General features: G+C 41.1%; 1 protein-coding gene across 2 annotated transcripts in view; it reads right to left on the bottom strand.

The window, feature by feature from the left end:
* Nucleotides 1-334: 334 nt before the first annotated feature.
* The window catches only part of taf1b (TATA box binding protein (Tbp)-associated factor, RNA polymerase I, B), a 96,610-nt gene continuing 70,693 nt past the window's right edge, over nt 335-26,251 (bottom strand). Inside the window, exons 9-15 of one of the 2 annotated variants that reach the window (XM_041188556.1) lie at nt 25,530-25,677; nt 22,051-22,228; nt 21,914-21,960; nt 21,658-21,748; nt 20,565-20,635; nt 15,725-15,950; nt 335-1,046 (exon numbers count right to left, since the gene is read on the bottom strand). In XM_041188556.1, the coding sequence (XP_041044490.1) occupies nt 854-1,046; nt 15,725-15,950; nt 20,565-20,635; nt 21,658-21,748; nt 21,914-21,960; nt 22,051-22,228; nt 25,530-25,677 (954 nt within the window). In that variant the 3' untranslated portion in view covers nt 335-853. The remainder of the gene's footprint in view (nt 1,047-15,724; nt 15,951-20,564; nt 20,636-21,657; nt 21,749-21,913; nt 21,961-22,050; nt 22,229-25,529; nt 25,678-26,251) is intronic. The other variant, XM_041188557.1, reaches the window with a different exon arrangement.

Raw genomic sequence — 26,251 nt, 5'->3', positions numbered from 1 at the left:
CACTGTCAACACGCCTTTATCTATGACATCTTTGGTAATCTCTTCTTTGCCTCCACCTATCACTGGCCCTCTATCCAGCTCTACCAGTCCCACCCACCCACCCCCCCAGCCAAACAAGTTTATCTTTCACCTCATTTCTCTATTTCCTTAGTTCTGATGAAGAGTCATACGGACTAGAAACGTTAACTGTATTCCTCTCTGCAGATGCTGTCAGACCTGCTTAGTTTTTCCAGCTATTTTTGTTTTTATTTCAGATTTCCAGCATCCGCAGTATTTTGCTTTTATATTAACAGCTATTTTGAAGCCAACAAGATAAATGCTTTTGGACGAAGTGTTATAAAAATCATAACTTTATTGAATTATAAATGACATTGGTACATTTAGGAAAAATACTTATTTTTGAAGAATCTAATACTTATGAAAGCCTTAGCATAATTATAACCTTGTGTCAAAACAACAATATGCCATCTTAGCACAAAAATGCTGAACTGCAGTAGAATTTATATCCTACTGCATCGTCATCAGACTGATTTAATGGAGGCATAATCATCATGGCTGTTAACATTGTGCACTGATGCTCCTCTTTGCAAAATGGATTTGGAAATGTGACCTCCATGCCACAAATGGTCAAAATAAACAAGTAAAAGAACTTTCACTGAGGGTTATTGTAGCGTGAACTTTTTTCCTCCCACAGTACCAGTTTATTATTTGAAGTGGAACAGAGTTTTTACATCAGCTTGTTAAAAATCATTTTGCTGCAATCCTAGCAACCTACAATAAAACAGCTCAACATTCAAAGGTTGTCAATTTCAGATTCAAGAGTTGCTTGTGCCAAGTTGTCTTCTCTCTTCAGTTATTTTGTTTTCTTGCACTTTCTTTTAAGCTTTGATGCTTCTGGTACATCAAACAGTCTCTGTTCCAACTGACAAACTTCCTGATGTAGTATAGAGAACTCTACTCCAAGCAGGAAGGAGAACAAATTTAGAACAAACAGATAACTTCCAGGAAATTTTTTTTCTTCAGACTTAGTTAAGTGTCCACAGTTCCTAGCAAGGGGAAAAGAATAGTAATCAGAAGAGTTTCAAAATACTCCTTAAATACAGCCTTTTAACATGGAATCAAATTTATAGAAGGTAAAAGACAGGCCTTAACTTCAATATGAGAATGGCCTTTATTCCATTCATCAACAAGCACCCATACTATACCATAGCATCCTTAAGATCTTTGAGTAAGACTGCCACTTAAATGCACTGGGAGCTGATTTCAAACAGGCAAAGTTATTTCTATTGGGATTCTTCCAATTAACAAAGAATGAAGACTTTTATCCTGTTAATCTGATCTGGATTCATAACGAGATCCCAGCAGTAAAAGGAGGCTTTCCAAACTTATTTTAAGAGTATTTATTACACTGGCCTCCTATTTTAGCCAAATAAATTGGGAAGATTCAAGTCCCAATATTTGTCCACACATGCTCTCATTTCCAAGATTTTGGTAAATTACCATTCCTAAAGACATTTGTGTTATAAATTTAGATCTGCTCCAGATATTCCCTCAGGTTCAATGTCACTTGTTGATCATAAGAATTCACTTACAGGACAAGTGTTTACTTATATTGCCCATATCTAATCAAACAATAGTGTAATCTAAAGCAACGACAGATGCAGAATTTTGCCCTTGGCGTGCGGGCTCAGTGGGGGCGGGTGGGCAGGATGCCAACCGCTGCCCACAATCAGACCTGGAAGGCAGTTGGTTGGTAAGAAACTGCTGTTAGGGAGTGTTGTTAAATAGCTATAAATCAGAAAGGCGTGTTATTTTTAAAGCAGTAGCTACTTGGATTTGAGTAAGAAACACTAGGAATAAGGGTAAGTCAGTAACGTAATATAAGTAAAGCAAAGTAAAAAAAAGTTAACATAAAGGAAGTAAAGTTAAAACATGACAGGGCAACTTGGTCATATGGAGTGTGTGTCCTGTAATATGTGGGAAGTCATGGACAATACTGGTGACGTAGATGACCACATGTGCAGGAAGTACTGCCAACTGCAGAAGCTTGAGCTCCAGGTTTCAGAGCTCGAGTGGTGGCTGGAGTCACTGTGGCACATCCGTAAGGCTGGGAGCTACATAGATAGCATGTTCAGAGAGGTGGTCACACTGTAGTTAGGAGCATGGAGATAGAAAGGGAATGGATGACCGCCAGGCAGTCCAAGAAAACCAGGCAGGTAATGCAGGAGTCTCCTGGGGTCCCACTCGCTAATCAGTTCTCCATTTTGGATACAGGTGAGAGTGTTAGTTCCTCAGAGGAGTGCAATCAGGGCCAAGTTTGTGGCACCGCAAGTGGCTCGGCTGTACAGAGTGGAGGAAGAAGAAAGGGAGAACAATAGTGATAGGGGATTTGTTAGTAAGGGGAACAGGTAGGCAACTGTTGTACCATTATTTAAAAAGGGTGCGAGGGATAGGCCAGAAAATTATAGACTGGTCAGCCTGACTTCGGTGGTGGGCATATTATTGGAAACAATTCTGAGAGACAGGATAAACTGTTACTTAGAAAGGCACAGATTGATCAGGGGTAGTCAGCATGGTTTTGTTAGGGGAAGATCGTGTCTTACTAACTTAACAGAATTTATTGAGGAAGGAGCAAGGAGGATTGATGAGGATAGTGCAGTGGATGTTGTCTACATGGATTTCAGTAAGGCATTTGGCAAGGTCCCACATGGCAGACTGATCAGAAAAGTGAGATCTCATGGGATACAAGGGAAGATGGCAGGTTGGATCCAAAATTGGCTCAGTGACAGGAAGCAATGGGTAATGGTTGATGGATGTTTTTGCGAATGGAAAATAGTTTCCAGTGGTGTCCCACAGGGCTCATTGTTGGGTCCCTTGCTGTTTGTTGTACGCAATGATTTAAACTTAAATGTGGGAGACATGATTGGGAAATTTGCAGATGACACAAAAATTGGCTGTGTAGTTGATAGTGAAGAGGATAGCTATCAACTCCAGAATGATATCATTGGTTTGGTTGAACGGGCGGAGAAGCGGCAAATGGAATTCAATCCGGAAAAGTGAGGGGTAATGCATTTGGGGAGGGCAAACAAATCAAGGGAATACTCAATAAACGGGAAGTTATTGAGAGGGGTTGAGGAAGTGAGACACCTTGGAGTGCATGTCCATAGGTCCTTGAAGGTGGCAGGACAGGTGGATAAGGTGGTCAAGAAAGCACATGGAATGCTTTCCTTTACTGGGCAAGGTATTGAATACAAAAGCAGGGATGTAATGTTGGAACTGTATAAAACGCTTGTTAGGTCACAGCTGGAATTTTGGGTACAGTTCTGGTCACCACATTACAGGAAGGACATAATTGATCTGGAGAGAGTGCAGAGGAGATTTACAAGAATGTTGCCAGGGCTTGAAAACTGCAGTAATGAGGAGAGATTGGATTAGCTAGGGTTGTTTCCTTAGACGGAGGAAGCCAAGAGATAACCAAATTGAGCTGTACAAAATTATGAGGGGCCTTGTTTTCCCTGGCTGAGGGGTCAATTACCAGGGGCATAGATTTAAGTTGACTGGTAGGTGGATTAGAGGGGGCATAAGGAAAAACATTTTCATCCAGAGGGTGGTGGCCATCTGGAATTCACTGCCTAAGTTGGTGGTTGAGGCTAAAACGCTCAACTCATTTAAAAGGTACCTGGATCTGCATCTGAAGTGCTGTAACCTGCAGGGCTACAAACCCAGATGCTGGAAAGTGGGATTAAAACGAGTGGCTAGTTTCTTTTTTTTCTTTTTGGCCAGAATAGATTTCTTAAGGGAAAATCATGTTTGACTAATTTGTTGGAATTTTTTGAAGAGGTAACAGAGATGGTATGAGGGTAATGCTGTTGATGTGGTGTACATGGACTTCCAAAAGGCATTCGATACAGTGCTGCACAACAGACGTGTGAGAAAAGTTATAGCTCATGGAATAGAAGGGACAGTAGCAACATGAATACAAAACTGGCTGAGATTTAGGAAACAGCGGGTAATGATTAATGGATATTTTCGTGCTGGGCAAGGTTTGTAGTGGAGTTCCCCAGGGGTCAATATTGGGACCCTTGCTTTTCCTATATATATTAATGATCTAGTTCCTGGTGTGAAGGGGACAATTTCAAAGTTTTTGGATGATACAAAACTGGGAAGCATTGTGAACTGTGAGGAGGATTGTGAAGAACTTCAAAAAGGACATAGACAAGTTGGTGGAGTGCGCACATAGTTGGCAGATGAAGTTCAATGCAGAGAAGTGAGAGATGATTCATTTTGGTAGGAAGAACATGGAGAGACAACATAAAATAAGGGGTACAACTCTAAAGGAGCAGAGGGATCTGGGTGTATATGTACATAAGACATTAAAGGCGGCAGGACAGGTGGAGAGAGCAGTTAATAAAGCATAGAGTATCCCAGGCTTTATTAATAGGGGGATAGAGTACAGGAGCAAGGGGGTTATGCTGAACTTGTATAGGGCACTAGTTAGACTTCAGCTGGAGTATTGTGTACAGTTCTGGGTGCCACACTTTAGGAAGGATGTGAACACATTGGAGAGATTGCAGAAGGGGTTTATAAAAATAATTTCTGGGTTGAGACACAAGTTATGAATGACAATGTTAGAAATGCAGGTCTCTTTAAGAGTAAACCAGGACATGTTTAAGGGTGAATTGAGACTAGGTGATGCTCATTGAAGCCTGTACTTAAGAGCTAGGTTTTTCCCTCGTAAAGGGGTTTTTGCTTCTGGACAGGGAAAGGATCCAGAAGGGAAGAGTGGAACTAGTGTACTGAACTATAGTTTAACAATAAAACAGTTGTGATTCACATAATGTCTTCTGCTGCCTGATTTGGTAAATGGATAACTACCTATTAAACAATGAAGATAGATTGGAGAAGTTGGGACTGTCTCCTTGGAGAGGAGAATGCTGAGAGATTTGAAAGAGGTGTCCCAAATCATGAGGGGGCAGGACAGAGTAGATAGGGAGAAAGTGTTCCTGATTGTAAAAGGATCGAGAACAAGAGGGCACAGGTTTAAAGTGAGTTGCAAAAGAAGCAAATGTGATGTGAGAAAAAACCTTTCAGACTGCAAGTGGTCTGGATGCACTGCCTGGAAGTGTAGTGGAGGCAGGTTCAATCGATGCATTCACGAGGCCATTAGATTTTTATTTAAAGAGAAACAATATGCAGGGTTATGGGGAAAGGGCAGGAGAATGGCACTGAGGCATAATGCTCATTCGGAGAGCCACATTGGGCCAAATGGCTTTCTCCTGCACCGTAACAATTCTGTGATTCTGAAAAGTTTGTTTTGCCACTCAGTTTGATCATGGTCAATCTGCAATTCAACTTCATTTAACCACCTTTGTCCCATATCCCTTGACTTTCAGCATTGCAGGGCAGCTATTTAGGTATTGATACCCAGAGTGTGACAGGAAGGGAGGGACAGAGTGCACAAACATAAAAAAAACTGCAAAAAGGGTCAAAGGGGAAAAAATGGTCAAAAGGAAAAATTAATGGCTCTTTACTTAAATGCACACAGTATTCAGAACAAAATAAATGAATTAACAGCACAAATAGAGGTTAATGGGTATGATCTTATAGCCGTTACGGAGACGTGGTTACAAGGAGATCAAAGCTGGGAACTAAATAATCAGGGGACAGTATGCATTCGGGACAGTTTCCTAGAACAATATGTTATCGATCCAACCAGGGATCAGGCTTTTTTGGATCTGGTAACGTGTAATGAGGTAGGTTTAATAAATGATCTCAGAGTAAAAGATCTCCTTGGAAACAGTGACCATAACATGGTAGAATTTAGCATTCAGTTTGAGAGTAAGAAACTTGGGTTGGAAACAACTGTGCTAAGCTTAAAAAAGGGTAATTACAAAAGAATGAGGGCAGAGTTGGCTGGAGTGGACTGAGAAAGGAGTTTAGCAGAAAAGACAGTTGATGAACAATGGCAGACCTCTAAGAAAATAGTTTATGACTCACAACAAAGATATATCCCAGTGAGAAAGGAGGATTCTAGGAAGGGGATAAACCAACCATGATTGACTAAGGAAGGTAAGGATAGTACCAAATTAAAAGAAAAGACATAGAATGTGGCAAAGATTATTGGTAAGCCAGAGGATTGGGGAAGTTTTAAAAACCAACAAAAGATGATCAAAAATAATAAAGAGGGAGAAAATAAACTTTGAGGGTAAATTAGCAAATAATATAAAAAAGGACAGTAAGAGCTTCTTTAGATGTATAAAAAGGAAGCGAGAGGCCAAAGTGAACATAGGCCCCTTAGAGAACGAGGCTGGGGAAATAATAATGGGTAGCAGAGGAGTTGAATAAATATGTTGCATCAGCCTTCATGGTAGAGGACCCTAGCATTCCAAAAATACTAAATAATCAAGGGGCAAAAAGGGGAAGAAAATAAATACAATAACAGTCACTAGAGAAAAAGCACTAGGATAACTAATGGAGCTAAAGGCCATTAAGTCCCCTGGACCTGATGGGTTGCATCCTAGGATACTAAAGGAAGTAGCTACACAAATAGTGAATGGACTAGTAGTAATCTTGCAAGAATCCTTAGATTCTGGAAAATTCCCAGAAGGTTGGAAAACAGCCAATGTAACAACCTTACTCAAAAAGGGGGGGAGACAAAAAAAAACAGGTAACTATTGGCCGGTTACCTTAACATCCATCATTGGGAAAATATTAGATTCTATTATAAAGGATGTAATAGCAGAGCATTTAGAAATGCATAATATAATCAAGCAGAGTCAGCATGGCTTCATGAAGGGGAAATCATGCCTGACAAATTTATCAGAATTCTTTGAGGAGGTAAAAAGCAGGGTAGATAAAGGGGAACCAGTAGACGGAATATATTTGGATTTCCAAAAGGTGTTTGATGAGCACATGAGGCAACTTAATAAGATAAGAGCCCACGTTGTTGGGGGTGGTATATTAGTATGCATAGAGGATTGGCTAACTAATAGAAGACAGAGGGTTGGGATCACAGAATTGTTACGGTGTAGAAGGAGGCCATTCAGCCCATTATGTCTGCACCAGCTCTCTGAGCATTTTAATTTAGTACCAACCTCCTGCCTTTTCCCCGTAACCCTGCACATTGTTTCTATTTAGATAATCATCGAATTCCCTCTTGAATGTGGCAATTGAACTTACTTCCAGGTAGTGCTTTCCAAACCCTTAACTACTTGCTGTGTGAAAAAGTTTTTTTCTCATCTGCCATTTGCAAAACACTTTAAAACTGTGCTCTCTGGTTCTCGATCCATTTACAAACAGGAACAATTTCTCCAAATCTACTCTGTCCAGCCCCTTCATTATTTTGAAAATTTCTATCAAGTCTCCTCTCAGTCTTCTCCTCTCCAAGGAAAACAGTCCCAACTTCTCCAATCTTTCCTCATAACCGAAGTATCTCATCTCTGGAATGATTCTCGTAAACCTCTTCTGCACTCTCTCTAATGCGTTCACATCCTTCCTATAGTGTGGCGCCTGGAAATGTACACAATACTCCAGCTCTGAGGTCTAACCAGTGTTTTATATAAGTTCATCATAACCTCCTGCTCTTGTACTCTATGCCCCTATTAATGAAAAATGTATGCTTTAGAAACAGCTCTCTCTCCCTGTTCTGCCACTTTTAATGACTTATGTACATATACACCCAGGTCCCTCTGCTTCTGCACACCCTTTAGAATAGTATTCTTTATTTTATATTATCTCTCCATGTTCTTTGTACCAAAATGTATCACCTCACACTTCTTCGCATCGAACTTCATCTGCTACCTATGTGCCTACTCCACCAATGTGTCAATGCCCCTTTGGAGTGCTACACTGTCCTCACAGTTTACAATTCTCCCAAGTTTTGTGTTGTCCGCAAACTTTTGAAATTGTTCTCTGCAGACCATGATCTAGATCATTTATATACACCTGAAAGAGCAAGGGTCCCAATACCGAACCCTGTGGAACTCCACTATAAACCTTCCAGCCCGAAAAATATCCATTACTCTCTGTTCCCTATTCCTCAGCCAATTTTGTATCCATGTTGCTACTGTCCCTTTTATTCCATGACCTATAACTTTCCTCCCAAGTCTGTTGTGTAGCACTGAATCACACGCCTTTTAGAAGTCCATATATACCACATCAATGGCCTTGCCCTCATCAACCCCTCTGTTACCTCTTCAAAAAACTCCAGCAAATTAGTTAGACATGATTTTCCTTTAACAAATCCATGCTGACTCTTCCAAATCAATCCAAATTTTTCCATGTGACTATTAATTCTATCTGAATAATTGTTTCTAAAAGTTTCCCCACCACTGAAGTTAAATTGACTGGTCTGTAATTGCAGGGCAGATCTTTACAACCTTTTTTGAACAAGGGCATAATGTTTGCAATTCTCCAGTCCTCCAGCACCTCCCTCAAATCCAGGGATAAGGCAGGTATTTTCGGGATGGCAAGCTGTAACTAGTGAAGTGCCACAGAGATCAGTGCTAGGGCCACAATTATTTACAATATATTAATGACTTAGATGAGGGAATTGAATGCACTCTCACCAAGTTTGCAGATGACACAAAAATAGGTGGGAAGGCAAGTGGTGAGGATGACACTAAGAGTTTACAGAGGGATATGGACAGGTTAAGTGAGTGGGCAAAAACTTGGCAGATGGAATATAATGTGGGAAAATCTGAGGTTATGCATTTTGGCAGGAAAAAGAGGAGCTAGCTATTATTTAAATGGGGAAAGACTGCAGAAAGCTACAGCACAGAGGGATTTGGGAGTCCTTGTGCATGAATCCCAAAAAGCTAACATACAAGCTTTATTTCAAAGGGAATGGAGTATAGAAATAGGGAAGTCTTGCTAAAACTATACAAGTCACTAGTTAGACCACACCTAGAATACTGTGAACAATTTTGGTCCCCTTATCTAAGGGAAGATATACTGGCATTGCAGGCAGTCCAGAGAAGGTTCACTAGGTTGATCCCGGGTATAGAAGGATTTTCTTATGAGGACAGGTTCAGTAGGTTGGGCCTGTGCTCATTGGAGTTTAGAAGAATGAGAGGCGACTTATTAAAACTTATAAGATTCTTAGGGGGCTTGACAGGGTAGATAGTGAGAAGTTGTTTCCCCTTGTGGGAGAATCTAGGACCAGAGAGCATAATCTCAGAGTAAGGGGCCACCCACTTAAGACAAAGATGAGGAGGAATTTCTTCTCTTAGAGGAATTCTTTATCACAGAGAGCTGTAGAGATTGGGTTGTTAAGTATATTCAAGGCTGAGATAGACAGACTTTTAATTAGTAAGGGAATCAAAGATAATGGGGGGAAAGCAGGAAAGTGGAGTTGAGGATTATCAGATCAGCCATGATCTCATTGAATGATGGAGCAGACTCGATGGGCCGAATTGCTTACTTCTGCTCTTACATCTTATGGTCAAATATCCATCAACCTCAGCCTTGAAAATTTGGATTGACCTAGCACCTACAGTTTTTTGAGATAGCAAGTTCTAGATTTCCATTAACCACTGTGTGAAAATATGACTCCTGATTTCGTGGCTAAATGGGCCAGCTCCAATTTTAAGATTATGCCCCCTTATTTCTGGGTTCTCCATCAGAGAAAATAGCTTCTCTATATCAATTCAATGAAATTCCTTCAGAACTTTAAGTACTTCAAGCAGAACATCTCCCTATCTTCAAAACTTCAGGGACACCAAGTCAAGTTACTTCATCAGTCCAACACAAAAGCAAAATATAGTAGATGACGGAAAGCTGAAATCAAAACAAAATAATGCTGGAAATGCTCAGCAGGTCTAGCAGCATCTATGAGTCAACAATTCAGGTCCATTTCTCTCTCCACAAATGGTACCTGATCTGCTGAGTATTTCCAGCATTTTCTGTTTTTATTTTTGATAACATACCTCATCAGTCTATGCTCCTTTGTAACTTCCTAGTCCCATCCACACAATTTATTGTAAATCTGATATACAACTCTCTATTCCTTCAACAAAACCTCCTCATTGTATAGAACACACAAAAACATGGGATAAGTATTCACTTTTTCTGGTCATCTCTTTCCCAAACTTTCTTTAACCAGCTCTATGTTAAACAAGGTGATTTATCAAACTTGCATCTCCCTTACCAGGTCTCCCACAAAACTGCCCCAGATCTTTTGTTTGTCCTTTTGTCCAGCTTCTGACCCAATCCCTGCTCAGGAGCTGGCCAGCAAGGCTGGTTAACTGGTTATCTCCACACCTCCCCTACTCGCTACATATGTATAAGAGTCCCCTGGTAACTATCTTCTGCTGTCTCCTAAATAAGCAGGACCAAGTTTGCAATGTGCTTAGGATGAATACATTTACTCCTATTGCTTCAGCTGAAGGTGCAAATAGCTACAATCCAGACTGGTCTGTCTAGTTTTAACATATATCCTCCCTCCTTATCCTCTGGCTGCTGTGGCAATTGTAATCCTTTGTGCAATAGGTTTAACTTAAAAGGGGACAATTTTCATATAAATCATATCAAGATCCTGCAGTGCCAAAATAGTCAAGAATGTTACAAATTCTATATATCTAAGCATTATACTGTCCAAAATATTCTGTGGAGCTAAAACTAGAATACAGAAATATTTACACATAATTGGTTAGAACGCATTTCAATGGAATAGAAATTTAAATAAATGTTGAAGTGAAAAATGAGGAATAAAAAACACTCAGGTGGGGTTTGAAAAGGGAAGCATATATAAATTGAATGTTAAAGAAAAGAGTGTTTAAAAAAAAGAACAAGACTGGAGCTGCCATTGATATTTGGGCTAAAGAAGAAATGTACTTCAATTAAAGTCATAAAATACTTAGTTCATTCAGGCGGGATCTCAAAAATGTATGTTAAAAAGTATTTGCTTCTTTGAACTTACATATAAAAATATATATTTTTATGAGCTCTCAAGCATTGCCAAGACTACCATTTTGGAATTAGGTCTAGAAACTGGTAGACTCCTCCAGGAGACTGTGTTGCAATCAATCAGGCATCATATCAAGATATAAATTAAATATGTAATTTCTTATAAGCAAATGCCTTAGTTTTGAAAAATATGTAACAATTGAATTTACATTATGTAACTACTTTTACTGGAAGTGATATTGTTTTGCTGGAGTTTCTGATGCTGTAGCATTTGTCACTTACATTCAGGGCAGATTTCACAGCCCAGCAAGGACACAAGAGCGACTGAAATTTATGGGGGTTGTAGGACACAGGAGCAGAAGTAGCTCATTCAGCCCATCGAGTCTGCTCCACCATTCAATGAGATCATGGCTGATCTGATAATCCTCAACTCCAGTTTCTTGCCTTTTCTTGATAACTCTCGATTCCCTTGTTGATTAAAAAATCTGTTGTCTATCTCAGTCTTGACCCAGCCTCTACAACCCTCTAAAGGGTCTTGCTCTGAAGAAGAGTCATACGGACTCGAAACGTTAACTCTGTTTCTCTCTCCACAGATGTTGCCAGACCTGCTGAGTTTTTCCAGCATTTTCCATTTTTGTTTGAAATTTATGACATTCATTTCTAACTCCATTTGCCCCAATGCCTTTATCGGACATGGGAGAAGATTGAAAACAAAAACAAAAATACCTGGAAAAACTCAGCAGGTCTGGCAGCATCTGCGGAGAGGAACACAGTTAACGTTTCGAGTCCAAATGACCCTTCAACAGAACTAAGTAAAAATAGAAGAGAGGTGAAATATAAGCTGCTTTAAGGAGGGGGGGGGGGGGGGGGGGGGGGGGGGGGGGGACAAGTAGAGCTGGATAGAGGGCCAGTGATAGGTGGAGATAACCAAAAGACGTCACAGACAAAAAGGTGTTGAAGGTGGTGATATTATCTAAGGAATGTGCTAATTAAGGGTGGAAAGCAGGACAAGCAAGGTACAGATTGCCCTAGTGGGGGTGGGGTGAAGGAATCGAAAAGGGCTAAAAGGTCGAGATAAAACAATGGATTGAAATACATTTAAAAATAATGGAAACAGGTGGGAAAAGAAAAATCTATATAAATTGGGAAAAAAAAGGGGGGGGGGAGAAAATCGGAAAGGGGGTGGGGATGGAGGAGAGAGTTCATGATCTAAAATTGTTGAACTCAATATTCAGTCCGGAAGGCTGTAAAGTGCCTAGTCGGAAGATGAGGTGCTGTTCCTCCAGTTTGCGTTGAACTTCACTGGAACAATGCAGCAGGCCAAGGATGGACATGTGGGCATGAGAGCAGGGTGGAGTGTTGAAATGCCAAGCAAAAGAGAGGTCTGGGTCCTGATTGCAGACAGACCAAAGGTGTTCTGCAAAGTGGTCACCCAGTCTGCATATGGTCTCTCCAATGTAGAGAAAACCGCAGTGGGAGCAACGAATGCAGTAGACTAAATTGAGGGAAGTGCAAGTGAAGTGTGCTTCACTTGAAAGGAGTGTTTGGGTCCTTGGAAGGTGAGGAGAGGGGAAGTAAAGGGGCAGGTGTTGCACCTTCTGCAGTTGCATGAGAAGGTGCTGTGGGAGGGGGTAGAGGTGTAGGGGGTGATGGAGGAGTGGACCAGGATGTCCCGGAAGGAACGATCCCTGCAGAATCCCGCCGGGGGGGTGAAGGGAAGATGTGTTTGGTGGTGGCATCATGCTGGAGTTGGCGGAAATGGCGGAGGATGATCCTTTGAATGCGGAGGCTGGTGGGGTGATAAGTGAGGATAAGGGGGACCCCGTCATGTTTCTGGGATGGAGAGGAAGGTGTGAGGGTGGATGCGCGGGAGATGGGCCGGACACGGTTAAGGGCCCTGAGGTTTTCCACCCACGGTGGCTGACAGGGGCTTCAACCGTGTCCGGCCCATCTCCCATGCATCCGCCCTCACACCTTCCTCTCCCTCCCAGAACCATGATAGGGTCCCCCTTGTCCTCACTTATCAGACCACCAGCCTCCGCATTCAAAGGATCATCCTCCACCATTTCCGCCAACTCCAGCATGATGCCACCACCAAACACATGTTCCCTTCAAACCCCTGGCAGCAATCCGCAGGGATCGTTCCCTTCAGTACACCATGGTCCACTCCCCCATCACCCCCTACACCTCAACCCCCTCCCACAGCACCTTCCCAAGCAACTGCAGAAGGTGCAACACCTGCCCCTTTACTTCCCCTCTCCTCACCGTCCAAGGGCCCAAACACTCCTTTCAAGTGAAGCAGCATTTCACTTGCACTTCCCTCAATTTAGTCAACTGCATTCGTTGCTCCCAATGCGGTTTCCTCTACATTGGAGAGACCATATGCAGACGGGGTGACCACTTTGCAGAACACCTTTGGTCTGTCCGCAAGCATGACCCAGACCTCCCTATCACTTGCCATTTCAACACTCCACCCTGCTCTCATGCCCACGTGTCCATCCTTGGCCTGCTGCATTGTTCCAGTGAAGCTCAATGTAAACTGGAGGAACAGTAACTCATTTTCCGACTAGGCACTTTACAGCCTTCCGGACTGAATATTGAGTTCAACAATTTCAGATCATGAACTCTCTCCTCCATCCCCAACTCCTTTCCGATCCCCCCCTTTTCCCCAATAATTTATATAGATTTTTCTTTTCCCACCTATTTCCATTATTTTTAAATGTATTTCCATCCATTGTTTTATCTCTACCTTTTAGCCTTTTTCAATTCCTTCACCCCACCCCCACTAGGGCTATCTGTACCCTGCTTGTCCTGCTTTCCACCCTCAATTAGCACATTCCTTAGATAATATCACCACCTTCAACACCTCTTTGTCCTTTTGTCTGTGACACCTTTTGGTTATCTCCACCTATCACTGGTCTCTATCCAGCTCTACTTGTTTCCCACCCCCGCCCCCCCACCAAACTAAATTATATTTCACCTCTCTTCTATTTTTTACTTAGTTCTGTTGAAGGGTCATTCGGACTTGAAACATTAACTGTGTTCCTCTGTGCAGATGCTGCCAGACCTGCTGAGTTTTTCCAGGTATCTTTGTTTTTGTTTTGGATTTCCAGCATCTGCAGTTTTTTGCTCTTATTTATATGGGAGCAGATTCATTCAGCCAAGCAAATGGTAAGCCACAATGCTGGCCATTAACAGTAAGCTGATGCCCAGACTGCCTGTAATGAAAAGAAATGCTGGGCAACAACACACATTGAGAATTTAGCACCTTTTTAAAATAAATAAATATGTCTTTGACATTAAAGCATGGCCCTGCCAGGTAGACATAATAAATCCCATGGCACTATTTTAAAGAGCAAGGTAGTTAGTCATAGTGTCTTTTCCAATATTTTCCCACAATAATATCACCAAGACAGATCATTATCTCATTGCTGTTTCTAGGACCTCACTGTGTACAAATTAGTTACCAGATTTCCTGCATAACAATAGTGACTACACCTGAAACGCATCTGATTGACTGTAAATTGGTTTAGGACATGCTGTGGTTGTGACAGGTGCTATATAAACATATTTTCTTTATTTTTTTCAAATTTCTTTAGTTAACCTTGCCATAAGGATTTGGAACACTAAAACTAATCCAACTGTGAAAAGCAGGACAGTCACGAGGAGCTGAATTTACAATGTAAACAGCGTAGCTCCATTGAACTTGTCACTGGAATTGCAAATATCGGGCAAAGGTTAAGGCACCAGGATTCTGTGCAAACAAAACACCGGTTCAAAAGAGGAAATGAATCTGAAAGCTTAAATTTTATATTCATTCCATTCTAATAGAAGGTGTCATATGATATACTGTATGGTATTTATTATCAATTTAATGTGTAGCCGAATCTATTCATTTCATTCCTTAATAATACACCTAGAAAAATACTTTTAATGCAGAAAAAGATAGTTTTAAATTTACTCAGCTTGGCCTCTGTGCAAAACTTTTGTTGTATGAAATAACATACAAGCGCTTGGGACGTGTGTTTATTCTAAGATGTGCGTGATTATGCATTTCTTGCACTATTGGCTAGAAATTTCTAGTTCATTCAGAAGAATGTACCTTTACAACAAAAACTCATGTAACATAACACTATGTTTACTTTTCATTTGCCATACAATCAAGACACAGTCAAGAAGTTCAATAATTGACATTACAATCAAGCATGGGCAAGTACTATGAAATGCAAAAATATGGGTCACTGCTACCGACATGCATTGCAGAATGTTTTGCCAAATGTAAAAGAAAAATAGACTTGCATCTATATAGTACCTCTCATGACCACAAGACATCTCAAAGTGCTTTACAGCCAACTAAGTGCTTTTGAAGTGTAGTCACTGATCGTAATGTAGGAAACATGGCAATCAATTTGCACACAGCAAGTTCCCACAAACAATTATGATAACAATCAGATAATCTGTTTTTGTGAATAGACTATATAATAACTTAAACAATTTTTGCATTATGATGTTATACAATTTTAATGCACAAAAATGTGTTCTAGCTTTTCATCTTTTGAAATATATTGTAGCTTATTTCTAATATGTATTGAATATTTTTAGTAAATAGGTAAATAAAATTTTGTAATGGCTTTGAGCAGCTTTTTAACCTCTGAAGTGGAGGCAGTTTGGTAAAAATAAATTGTATATGGTGTTGCTTATTAATTCACAAGTCAGAAATTTGATGGCAATTTCTTCAAACTGCAAAGTGCAACAAATTCAGGAGAACATGAATTCTTAAATACAAGTAAGCTTTCTTGAAATAAAAACAAATACATACTTATTTTTGCAAATCTTTAGACAACTGATCCAGTAGCACTCATTGACAGTTGTGATCTTTTTACTTTTCTCATCACCATATGCTTCTAAGCTGTCTCCATGAAAACAAGGTCTCTCTAAGTTGCCTTCGCTCCAAATGAACCTGAAACTTGAAGGTCCTCTCTTTTCCATTGTTTGATGGGAACTAGTGAGTCTGACAAATTGCTTCTTAAGACTGTGGATCATACCTAAAATAAATTTAAGAAATTAAATAACCTCCATTTTAAACCATAAGAAAGCAAGACTCTTAGTTAAAGTGGTAACCTCTGGCTACCAACTCATTTCAAAATTTTACAATGGACTTTTTGCGCACAAGTCACAGGATATCAATAATAAAAGTAAAATACTGTGTATGCTGGAAATTTGAAATAAAAACAGAAAATGCTGGAAAAACTCAGCAGGCCTGGCAGCATCTGTGGAGAGAGAAACAAAGTTAATGTTTCAAGTCCGTATGATTCTTCTTCAGCGCGAAAGAGTGGTGGAAATGTGATGGATTTTATACTGTTTGGAAGAGGGTGGAGCAAAATAGAAGGTCAGGGATAAGTGGGAGCTGAGGGGAGACTGACAAAGATGTCATGGACACAGGACAAAGTGTGTTAATGGTAAGTGTCAATAACTAAAGAAGAAACTGATAGTGGCATAAAGGTAAGATAGCAGAATGTGTCAATAGTTGAAAGAGGGTCAGCGTTCTGTGAAAGCAAAACATAAGAACAAGTGACAGATGGCCCTGTGTCCGACTCATGTCACCCCCCTCCGAGGTGGGGAGGAAGGGGGGAATTGGATTAAAAAAGGTCAAGATGGAGGACAGAGTTCATGGTCTGAAGTTGTTGAACTCAATATTAAGTCCGGAAGGCTGTGAAGTGCCTAACTGGAAAATGAGGCACTGTTCCTCCAGTTTGCATTGGGCTTCACAGGAACACTGCAGCAGGCCAAGGACAGACATGTGGGCATGAGAGCAGGATGGTGTGTTGAAATGACAAGTGACAGCAAGGTCTGGGTCATGCTTGTGGAATGAGTGAAGGTGTTCCACAAAGCGGTCACCCAGTCTGAATTTAGTCTCCCCGACGTAGAGGAGACCACATTGGGAGCAGTGAAGGCAGTAGACCAAACTGAAGGACGTGCAAGTGAAGTGCTGCTTCACCTGAAAGGAGTGTTTAGGATCTTGAATGGTGATGAGGGAAGAGGTAAAGGTGCAGGTATTGCATCTTCTGCGATTGGATAGGAAGGTGAGGTGGGAAGGGGATGAGGAGTTGTGGGTGATGGAGGAGTGGACTAGGGTGTCATGGATGGAATGGTCCCGATGGAATGCTGATAAGGGGAGTGAGGAGAAATGTGTTTGATGGTGGCATTATGATGGATTTGGCAGAAATGGCGGATGATCCCTTGAATGCGGAGGATGGTGGGCTGGAAAGTGAGGACATGGTGGACCCTATCACTGTTCTGGGAGGGCGCAGAAGGTAAAGAGATGAGAGCAGAAATGCGGGAGATGAGTCGGACACGGTTGAGGACCCTCTCAGCCTACCTCTCCTTGGACCATTACCTCGCTACAGAACATCAACTGATTGTTTCCAGAACTGTCACTGACCTCATCTCCTCTAGAGATCTTCCTTCCACAGCTTCCAACCTCAGACTCCCAAAACCGCACAGCCAGCTTTGACCTCCTTCCCAAAATCCACAAACAGGACTGTTCTGATAGATCCATCGTGTCAGCCTGTTCGTCTCGCAGAACTCATTTCTTCCTAGATTGACTCCATTCTCTCTTCCCTTGTCCAGTCTCTTCCCACCTACATTCGCGACTCCTCTGATGCCCTATGTCATATCAACAGTTTCCCTATCTCCCTGATCTCACCAATTTTGCGCCACCTCCTCTTAAACATTATAAAATCCAGCACATTTCTACCTCTCTTTAGTTCTGAAGAACAGTCTCACAGACTCGAAACGTAAATTCTGTTTTTTGCTCCATTGATGCTGCCAGACCTATTGAGTTTTTCGAGCATTTTTTGTTTTTATTTCATGGGATATCAATCCTTACTTCAGGCATCATGGCCTGGATTTTAGCCTGGAGGCAAGTTCTGCGTTAGGGTTGGGGGTGGTAGGGGTGGGATGTGGCTGCTGTGAGGTTGGGAAGCCTGGAAAAATATGTGTTTCCTGAACGTCCCAAGGCTTTGGCTCCTTTTTTCATTCTAGGGTTCCTGCCCACGGACAGCCTAATTGGTAGGCTAGAAGCCACTCAGGCAGGAAGCCTGCTTCACAAGCCTGCAGCCTTTGAGAGCAGGCAGGTGTAGTGAGAGGTGAAAGTGATTGTGGAGGGTTGAGGTCTGAATCATGGGGTGGGGGAGAACCCGAATGTGGATGGAGGAGAAGCAGACAGACTGCGGAGGTTGGGGGTGGATGAGATTGAGATGTATACTGGTGGCTTGTTGGGCTGGAGGAAGCACTCCTGTTCCTCCTGGCCCACAAGCAATGCTGCAATGGTATTCAGCTTGTGAATTCAACCCCTCACCTCTTTTAAGTGTCTGTGTTTCCTAAAGTCTGCCCATCTTTGGTTAAAAATAGAATGATTCAAAAATAAGGCACACAGCCTCTTTATGTTTAAATTACCAATCCGCTTCCTGCGAGTAGATTGGTCAGCACCTCTTGGCCAACCTCTGTTAAAACCAAAAATGGACAAGTTTGAGGTGGGTTTGGTTCCTGTTCCAGACTCTTTGCATTTTAACCTCTGACATCACCGCAACTCACCTGCTTTTAGGAGTTAAGATTCAGCCCTTGTGTCAGTTTCGAACACATGCAGGTCAACAGTTCCCTCCAATAGCTAATGAGTAAATGTAGTGCACAACATAGCACCAAGCCATGTACAACAAAAGGCTTGATCTCCAGTCTATGCTGAGCTCAGCCAGGGCAAAAGCAGGATCACTTCAATCGTCCTTAATTTTTCTGGTTTAGGGAAGGGTTTGGTGCGTGAGGGCAGAAATCAGCTATGGTGCTGGCTAATGAACCCTGCTAAAACACATACACATGGATGTCAGCTATGGGCAACAGGCTGAGCTAAACAGCCCTCCTCAATCCAATATTACACAATGCTCTCTATCCAGGCTCTCACAAGTCATTACCACTGGGCAAGATATCAAATAGATATTGGAAGATGGTAAATCCTGTGTCTGGTAAATTAAAGCAACGGATGAGCTAGTGCCTTCACAACGGAAGAGGAGAAAACTAGGGGTAAAACAAAGCTGTTATGGCACAACAGCCCCTAACTTGGCCCCAACCTCTTTAAAATTTTCCACCCACGGTGGTTGACAGTGCCCTCAACCGTGTCCGGCCCATCTCCCGCGCATCTGCCCTCACACTTTCCTCTCCCTCCCAGAACCATGATAGGGTCCCCCCGTGCTCACTTATCACCCCACCAGCCTCTGCATTCAAAGGATCATCCTCCGCCATTTCTGCCAACTCCAGCATGATGCCACCACCAAACACAGCTTCCCTTCACTCCCCCGGCGGCTTTCCACAGGTATCGTTCCCTGCGGGACACCCTGGTCCACTCCTCCATCACCCCCTACACCTCAACCCCCTCCCATGGCACCTTCCCATGCAACCGCAGAAGGTGCAACACCTGCCCCTTTACTTCCCCTCTCCTCATCGTCCAAAGGCCCAAACACTCCTTTCAAGTGAAGCAGCACTTCACCTGCAATTTCCTCAATTTAGTCTACTGCATTCGCTGCTCCCAATGAGGTCCCCTCTAGATTGGAGAGACCAAACGCAGACTGGGTGACCGCTTTGCGGAACACCTTTGGTCTGTCTGCAAGCATGACCCAGACCTCCCTGTCACTTGCCATTTCAACACACCACCCTGCTCTCATGCCCACATGTCTGTCCTTGGCCTGCTGCAATGTTCCAGTGAAGCTCAACGCAAACTGGAGGAACAGCACCTTATCTTCTGACTAGGTACTTTACAGCCTTCTTGACTTAATATTGAGTTCAACAATTTCAGATCATGAACTCTCTTCTACATCCCCACCCCCTTTCCGGTCCCCATTTTTCCAATAATTTATAATTTTTTTTACAAACATATTTTTCTTTTCCCTCCTATTCTTAAATTTATTTCGATCTATTGTTTCATCTCCACCTTTTAGTCCATTTCGATCCCTTTCCCCCACCCGCTGGGCCATCTGCCACTTCCTCATCCTGCTTTCTATCCTTAATGTCCCCATTAGCACATCCTTTAGATAATATCACCACCGTCAACACCCTCTTGTCCTTTTGTCTATTACATCTTTGGCAGTCTCTTCTTGGCCTCCACCTATCACTGGCCCCCTATCGAGCTCCACCTGTCCCACCCATCCCCTTCTACCAGCTTGTATTTCATCTAATTTCTATATGTCTTAGCTCTGATGAAGGGTCATACAGACTCAAAACGTCAACTGTGTCCCTCTCCGCAGATGCTGTCAGACCTGCTGAGTTTTTCCAGGTATTTTTGTTTTTGTTCTAGATTTCCAGCATCCGCAGTATTTTGCTTTTATCTCATTAAAATATCCCCTACTAGAATAGTATGTATTTAACTACTTTCCCAAGCAGCCACTGTTGAGGCTGAATGGAAGTATTAATTTGTGGCAGACAGTTAGTTTGGGTCTTCCTCCAATCTTTAAAAGCTAATAAAGTCCTATCCCTATATTCTCCTCTAGCCACAGAATCCTCCAAGATCCTGAACTTATCTAATTTTATAACTCACCTAGAGTTACACAAGAAATGCTTTCACATTTCAAAAACATTTAATCAAAAACAAATACACAAATAAATCTACTTACGTTTCCTTTTATAGATTACAGACTTGTCTTTTACAGAAAAGAATAGTGGCTTTTCACATTTCCACAAGTGCCTGCGAAATCCAATGCATATCTTAGCAGTATTTTTAGACACGTGTTATAATTTATTTCATAACAATATTATCCCATTAGAAAATCCACTATTGTCATGTTGTCATGTGTGACCATATTGTCACTGTCATCTGCAAGTAATCAATAATAAATGCATTTCTATTGGACAGAGATAACAATACTCATTCCATTTTGCAGCATGCGATGAAGCACTCTGCAGGTCAGATGCGTTCAATCTACACAAAAGTAAAAATCTAGCAAAAAATAATTCAACAAGACACTACAACTATATGCTTTTAAAGCTTCCCTTATTCCTCTAGGAGAGTTACATGATAATTGAGTTATCAGTCAAAACTGATACATAACTCTCTGTTCTCTGTTGAGATAGTTTGAAATTAATGACTTCCACCACCAAAATTGGCAGATATGGTTCATCATCAATTAAGTGGAATTTTATAAAGTTTATCTTTTCCTGGGGCAAAAATAACTCTTAAAGCAGACTCAACAACTTGAGTTGCAACCTGAAATTTCCCAATAGGAAAACTGATCAATATTACTCTAAAAGCTAAGATTAGGCTCTGTTGAATCAACGGATTCAACACGGAGCTTAACAATTGCAGATCATATCCACCACACCCATTTTTTCAGCCAGGAACTATTAGTAATAATTATACTATTGCCATTTACACCTCCTCTCATCCTACCTTTTGGGAGACTCAGTCATTTTGACCTTATCCTCTGGAACACTCTTCCAACTCTTTTCTTGCCTCTCTACTTTCCTCCCAGCCTTTTAAATAAGTTGCAAACCCATGTCTTCTGTGAAGTTTTGGGTGACCTCCCTTCATTTGTCCCAGAGCAGCTAGTTTGAGATATTTTCAATTTTATGCAGCAAACCTACTTTTCTGGTTAATCTTTGAGCTTACCCTCTGTATCGGTACCATAATCCAACTGTGTGACGTTTATATATGAGGGTTAATAACTAGAATGCTAATAATTCATTTTATAAAATTAATGAACACTTTACCTGGCTGCCTGCTCTTCCACTTCCTTCTCACTTTCATCCAAACTGAGTCTCATTACCTTGTACCATTTTCTGAACTGAAAGAGTTTAATACCTAACAAAAACACAAACCATCAAGGAAAAAGAAAAGTTTTAATGAAGGTGGATACCTGAAGCATTAACCTGTCTTTTTTCTTAACACAATCTGCCAGGATTGGCTGGAATGGAATGGAAAACTGGACGTAGATTCACATATTCTACAACAATGATAATTAAATACCTTCACTATGTTGTTTGTTTCTCTCATCTGCGCTGTTAGATAGCAACCTGTTAAATGATACAAAATTACAGAACAATTTTTAAAATCAAAGCTCAGCACCTTCTGCAATATTTTACTAAATACATCAAGTGACTTACCACTCATGTTTGTCATTAAGCACAAACAGCAGTTTCAGGGCAACCACAATTACTGCTGCAGCCTGAACTTCATACATGACTGTCTTTGCTCCTCTAGACAATGGGTGAAAGGTCAGAAAGTCCATCTCTCCAATACCCATTTTCTTCACCAATCTTCGTGTCCAAATATGCATGCTCTCTGGTTTTGGATAACCAAAATTAAGATAGAAATAAAACACAATTTACTCAATGGGAACTGCCATTCAAAATATTGTTTCAACATAGAAGTAATCCTTAAAGCTACAATTAAAAAGTCTTAATATAGATGTATTTGTGATTTTTTTTTGGGAGGGAGGATGGCAGGGGTTGGGGGTGAGGGATTACCCATCTTCTCCTTATGCTTTCTTCCCAGTGAAACTGTTATGAGTACCAATGTAATTATGTCTCACCTGTATCATCAATTCATGTTACTTGAATTGTTTATAAATAACCATGAAAAAGATAGCAACATCGGTTTTCATCTTCAGGCTATACAGGAGCAGATCAGTTAGATTAGTTTGCATTGACCCTGTGATAGCCAGCCTTTTAGCATTAACGACTGTAAACAGAAATTAATGTAAATGAAGATTGGCTGGTGCCAACTAGTCTTTACAACTGTAATGGAAAGCAAGATAAAGAATCTGCTGGAGTATATGGAGCTCGCAGTAAAGCTGTATTGCTGACTATTATGGAGCTAACATCTTTAATCATCCAAAACCGTTCAAGACTGAACAAGTTTATCCTCTTACATAACAAATGCTTGGTGAGCGTTTTATCATGTGTGCTGCAATGCACTAATATATATTTTTGTAAAAGATTACATTGATGGAGAAGTATTTTGCAGTGGTTCTTCTTGGCAAACTGTCAGTATTTGTGGTCATTATCCCTCTGAAACTGACCACAACTTCAGGATTTAGCACATGGGCAGATTAATGCAGAAAACTTGCAGTTGTAATCTGTCACTCATTGCTCCACCATAAAATCTGCCCTGCCCCCCTTCCACCAAACCAGCAACCAGTGAAATCAAGTGATTTAGTGAGAATTTTCCCTTTTCTGTTCTCACATTACTATTAGAAATCCCATAAATTAATTTTACCTTATTCAGTCAGGTAGAAGTGTTTTTGTTTAATGGCGATCTGATCTGACTAATACCAATTGCTGAACAACAGATCTGGCCCTGAAAAAGTAATTTTATATTTGTGGAGTGTTGTTAAATGTCTCCATTATAATTAATTATTAGATTTTTTAAACTAAATTTTTATATTTATGTTTTAAAAGCTTTTTAATGATATTTCAGCCCCACGTGTATATCCAAACCTTTATTTTACTAACGTAAAATATTTTAAAAAGTGATTTGATTTTAGTGTTTTTCATTTCCTCGTTGGCCATCTTTGAGAATTATTTGATGTGATTGGCTGCTTGGGTAGCATGAAGACATCACTGCAGTTCCATGCTGGCAACTGCCATTTGACTATGCTGCAATCCACCGTATGGAGATAGAAGTAAAGTTCTCGCCACAGGCTTTTTCTGAGGTCAGCAGCAAGCACCCTTGCTTTGCCGCTGACAGCACACTCTGGGCCAATGCATTTATCTGTTTCATACAAAACCTAATGGGAAGTAAACAACATTTAGGCTATGTTGGTATAACTATTAGCCCATCTACATGACTGAAATTACATCTATTTGTATTTATGGACTGGATATCAGATAACAGTACTAAGAATAGCATTTCTTAAAGAGACTAGGTTTCATCTCATTTGTAAAATAATAAACGTAGGTAAAGAGAAGTTAATATAATGCTAAGTACTATGTTTGAAAGTACTACAAAGTCTCTTCCCCACCCACTTAACCGCCAAGGTAAATAAGGTTAAATAAAATTATTACCGCCTCCTCCCTCCCACTGTGAGATTTACATCTTAAGGATCCAAACTCAGCAGAAAAATGCAGAGCTAACTTTGAGTATCAGCTCTGTCACTAGCCAGACAGAACAATGATGTTCTTTACTTTCTAAACATCTTCCCTTCTCCTCCACTATCAGTATTCCAAATGGATTGTTCTCTCTATGTACACTGGCCCACTCTTCAACCCCCCTAGCAGACCCTGTCCTTCTCAGGTACATCTTCCCATGAAGGGCAAGAGATGCAACACCTGCCCTTTTACCTTCTCCCTTCCCACCATCTAGGAAGCCAAGCACAGTTTCCAAGTGAAACAGAAATTACCCACGTTCCTTTCAATTTAATATACTGTATTCACTGCTCAGTATGCAGTCTCTTTTCTACATTGGGGAGACCAAACGCTCACTGGATGACCAATTTATGGAACATTTCTGATCAAGCTTCCAGTTGCCTGTCATCTTAACTCTCTGCCCCATTCTTACTCTGACCTCAATGTTCATACTTGTGCAATGTTCTAGTGAAGTTCAATGTAAATTCGAAGAATAGCATCTCATCTCTGATTTGGCATTTTTCAGCCTTCTGACTCAAAACTGGGTTCAACAATTTCAGATAGTTTAAAAAATCTAATAATTAATCATAATGGAGACATTTAACAACACTCTTAAAACCTGTTACATTGTTCGTGTTTTCCAGTTCTCTTGAAAGGTCATCGACTTAAAACTGTAACTTTGTTTCTCACTCCAAAGATAATGCCTGACCTGCTGAGTACTTACAGCAATTTTTGGTTTTAATGTGATTTGAAATTTCCATTATTTTGTTCCTGTATTTTCTATGGAGATGCTGCTCAACAGGTCTTGAACCTGGCATTTGAGCAACTACTTCCCAAATAGCAGTCTTCATGGGAAGAAAGAAGAAACTTTAGAAAACTCTTCCTTTGCAGGAGATTCTACATTAAAAGAAGACATCGGGCTGTAACTTCCAACTAGTGTCGGAAAGCGCTAGTCTGCAGGAATTAAATGAAATAAATACCTACTTACCTGGTCTTGAAAATTACGCTGCCACTTCCGTTCACTGGAGCTGCCTGGAGGCCTGCATCAAAAGTTCGGGGGGTGGGGAGAGTTCCGAAGTCAGAGGGGTGGCGGTTTGGGGGGGGGGGGGGGGTGCGGTGTTGGAGGTCAGGTGGGGGGGGTTGTCAGGGGGGTCCTGTGGGGGGTGGGTGGGGGCGGGGGTTTGGGGGGAGTCCCGTGGGGTGGGTCTAGGTCTTTACAATCGTTACTCAGAAGTTATAAGAGGTTTTAATTCTTCTAACTTTTTTGAGTAACTATTGGTATAACCCCAACAGCATTTTTGGATGGTTCCCAGCGCAGCGCAATTGTCCAGAGGAAGTGGGCACTTCTGAATAATTGCTGTGCAACCCCTTACCTGGGAACTTCCCAGAGAGGCTCCCCAGCGCATCTTTGGAGTACCACGGTAGGCAAGAGAAGTACTTTGCATTAATAATCTTTCCCCAGCCCCACAAGCTTGGTTCTGAACTGTATTGTTTGAGATGCATTTCTATTAGTCTACCTGGCAAGTTAGCTTCCATCAAATACTTGATACAAAGTATATCTGGATGGAGAAAACACTTCTCAGTTATTTCAGGAAAACGAGGCATGTTCAGAAACTCGGCAAGTTGATGCATCTTCCTTTGGATTTCTTCATAGGATGGAATGGACTACAACAGATCAGCACAGGTGGAAATATGATTAAATTAGTGAAACAACCAGCATTTAACATAGCAAAACATCCCTAAGCACTAAGCAGAGGTGTAATCAAAGTTAATTTGTGCGTATTAACAATAATTGCAATCACTACTTAATGCACACAAAACCATACACACAAAGGAACATAGGATGCAAAACAGTGGTGGAGCCCACACTCATCATTTAGATATTCAAAATTAGTAAATAATTTTGCTCATATAGTTGAATTTAATTCCTACAGCAAATAAAATTTTAATTTTTCTTTCACATCAGCAATTTGGGATTAAATCCAACCAGGACAGATGAGATGAGAGGAATACAAGAATGACTATTGTGAAATGGAAATCTCACAATATGTGAACAGTTCCTGTGAAAAGGCTTAAGAGCATTGTAAAGGCAGATGTGGAAGCCTGATCAGCACTCTGGAAGCAGGAAATAGAAGTGTATTTCTGTTTATGACGCAGCAGATGATGTGTGCCAGGTGGATCAAATCCACGAGGGAAACTTGATCACGCTAATCACAACGATTTTGCAATTTGTATTTAT

Source organism: Carcharodon carcharias, chromosome 5 (genome assembly GCF_017639515.1).
Source record: "Carcharodon carcharias isolate sCarCar2 chromosome 5, sCarCar2.pri, whole genome shotgun sequence".
Lineage (NCBI taxonomy): Eukaryota > Metazoa > Chordata > Chondrichthyes > Lamniformes > Lamnidae > Carcharodon > Carcharodon carcharias.
This window is presented reverse-complemented; position numbering and strand designations above follow the sequence as displayed.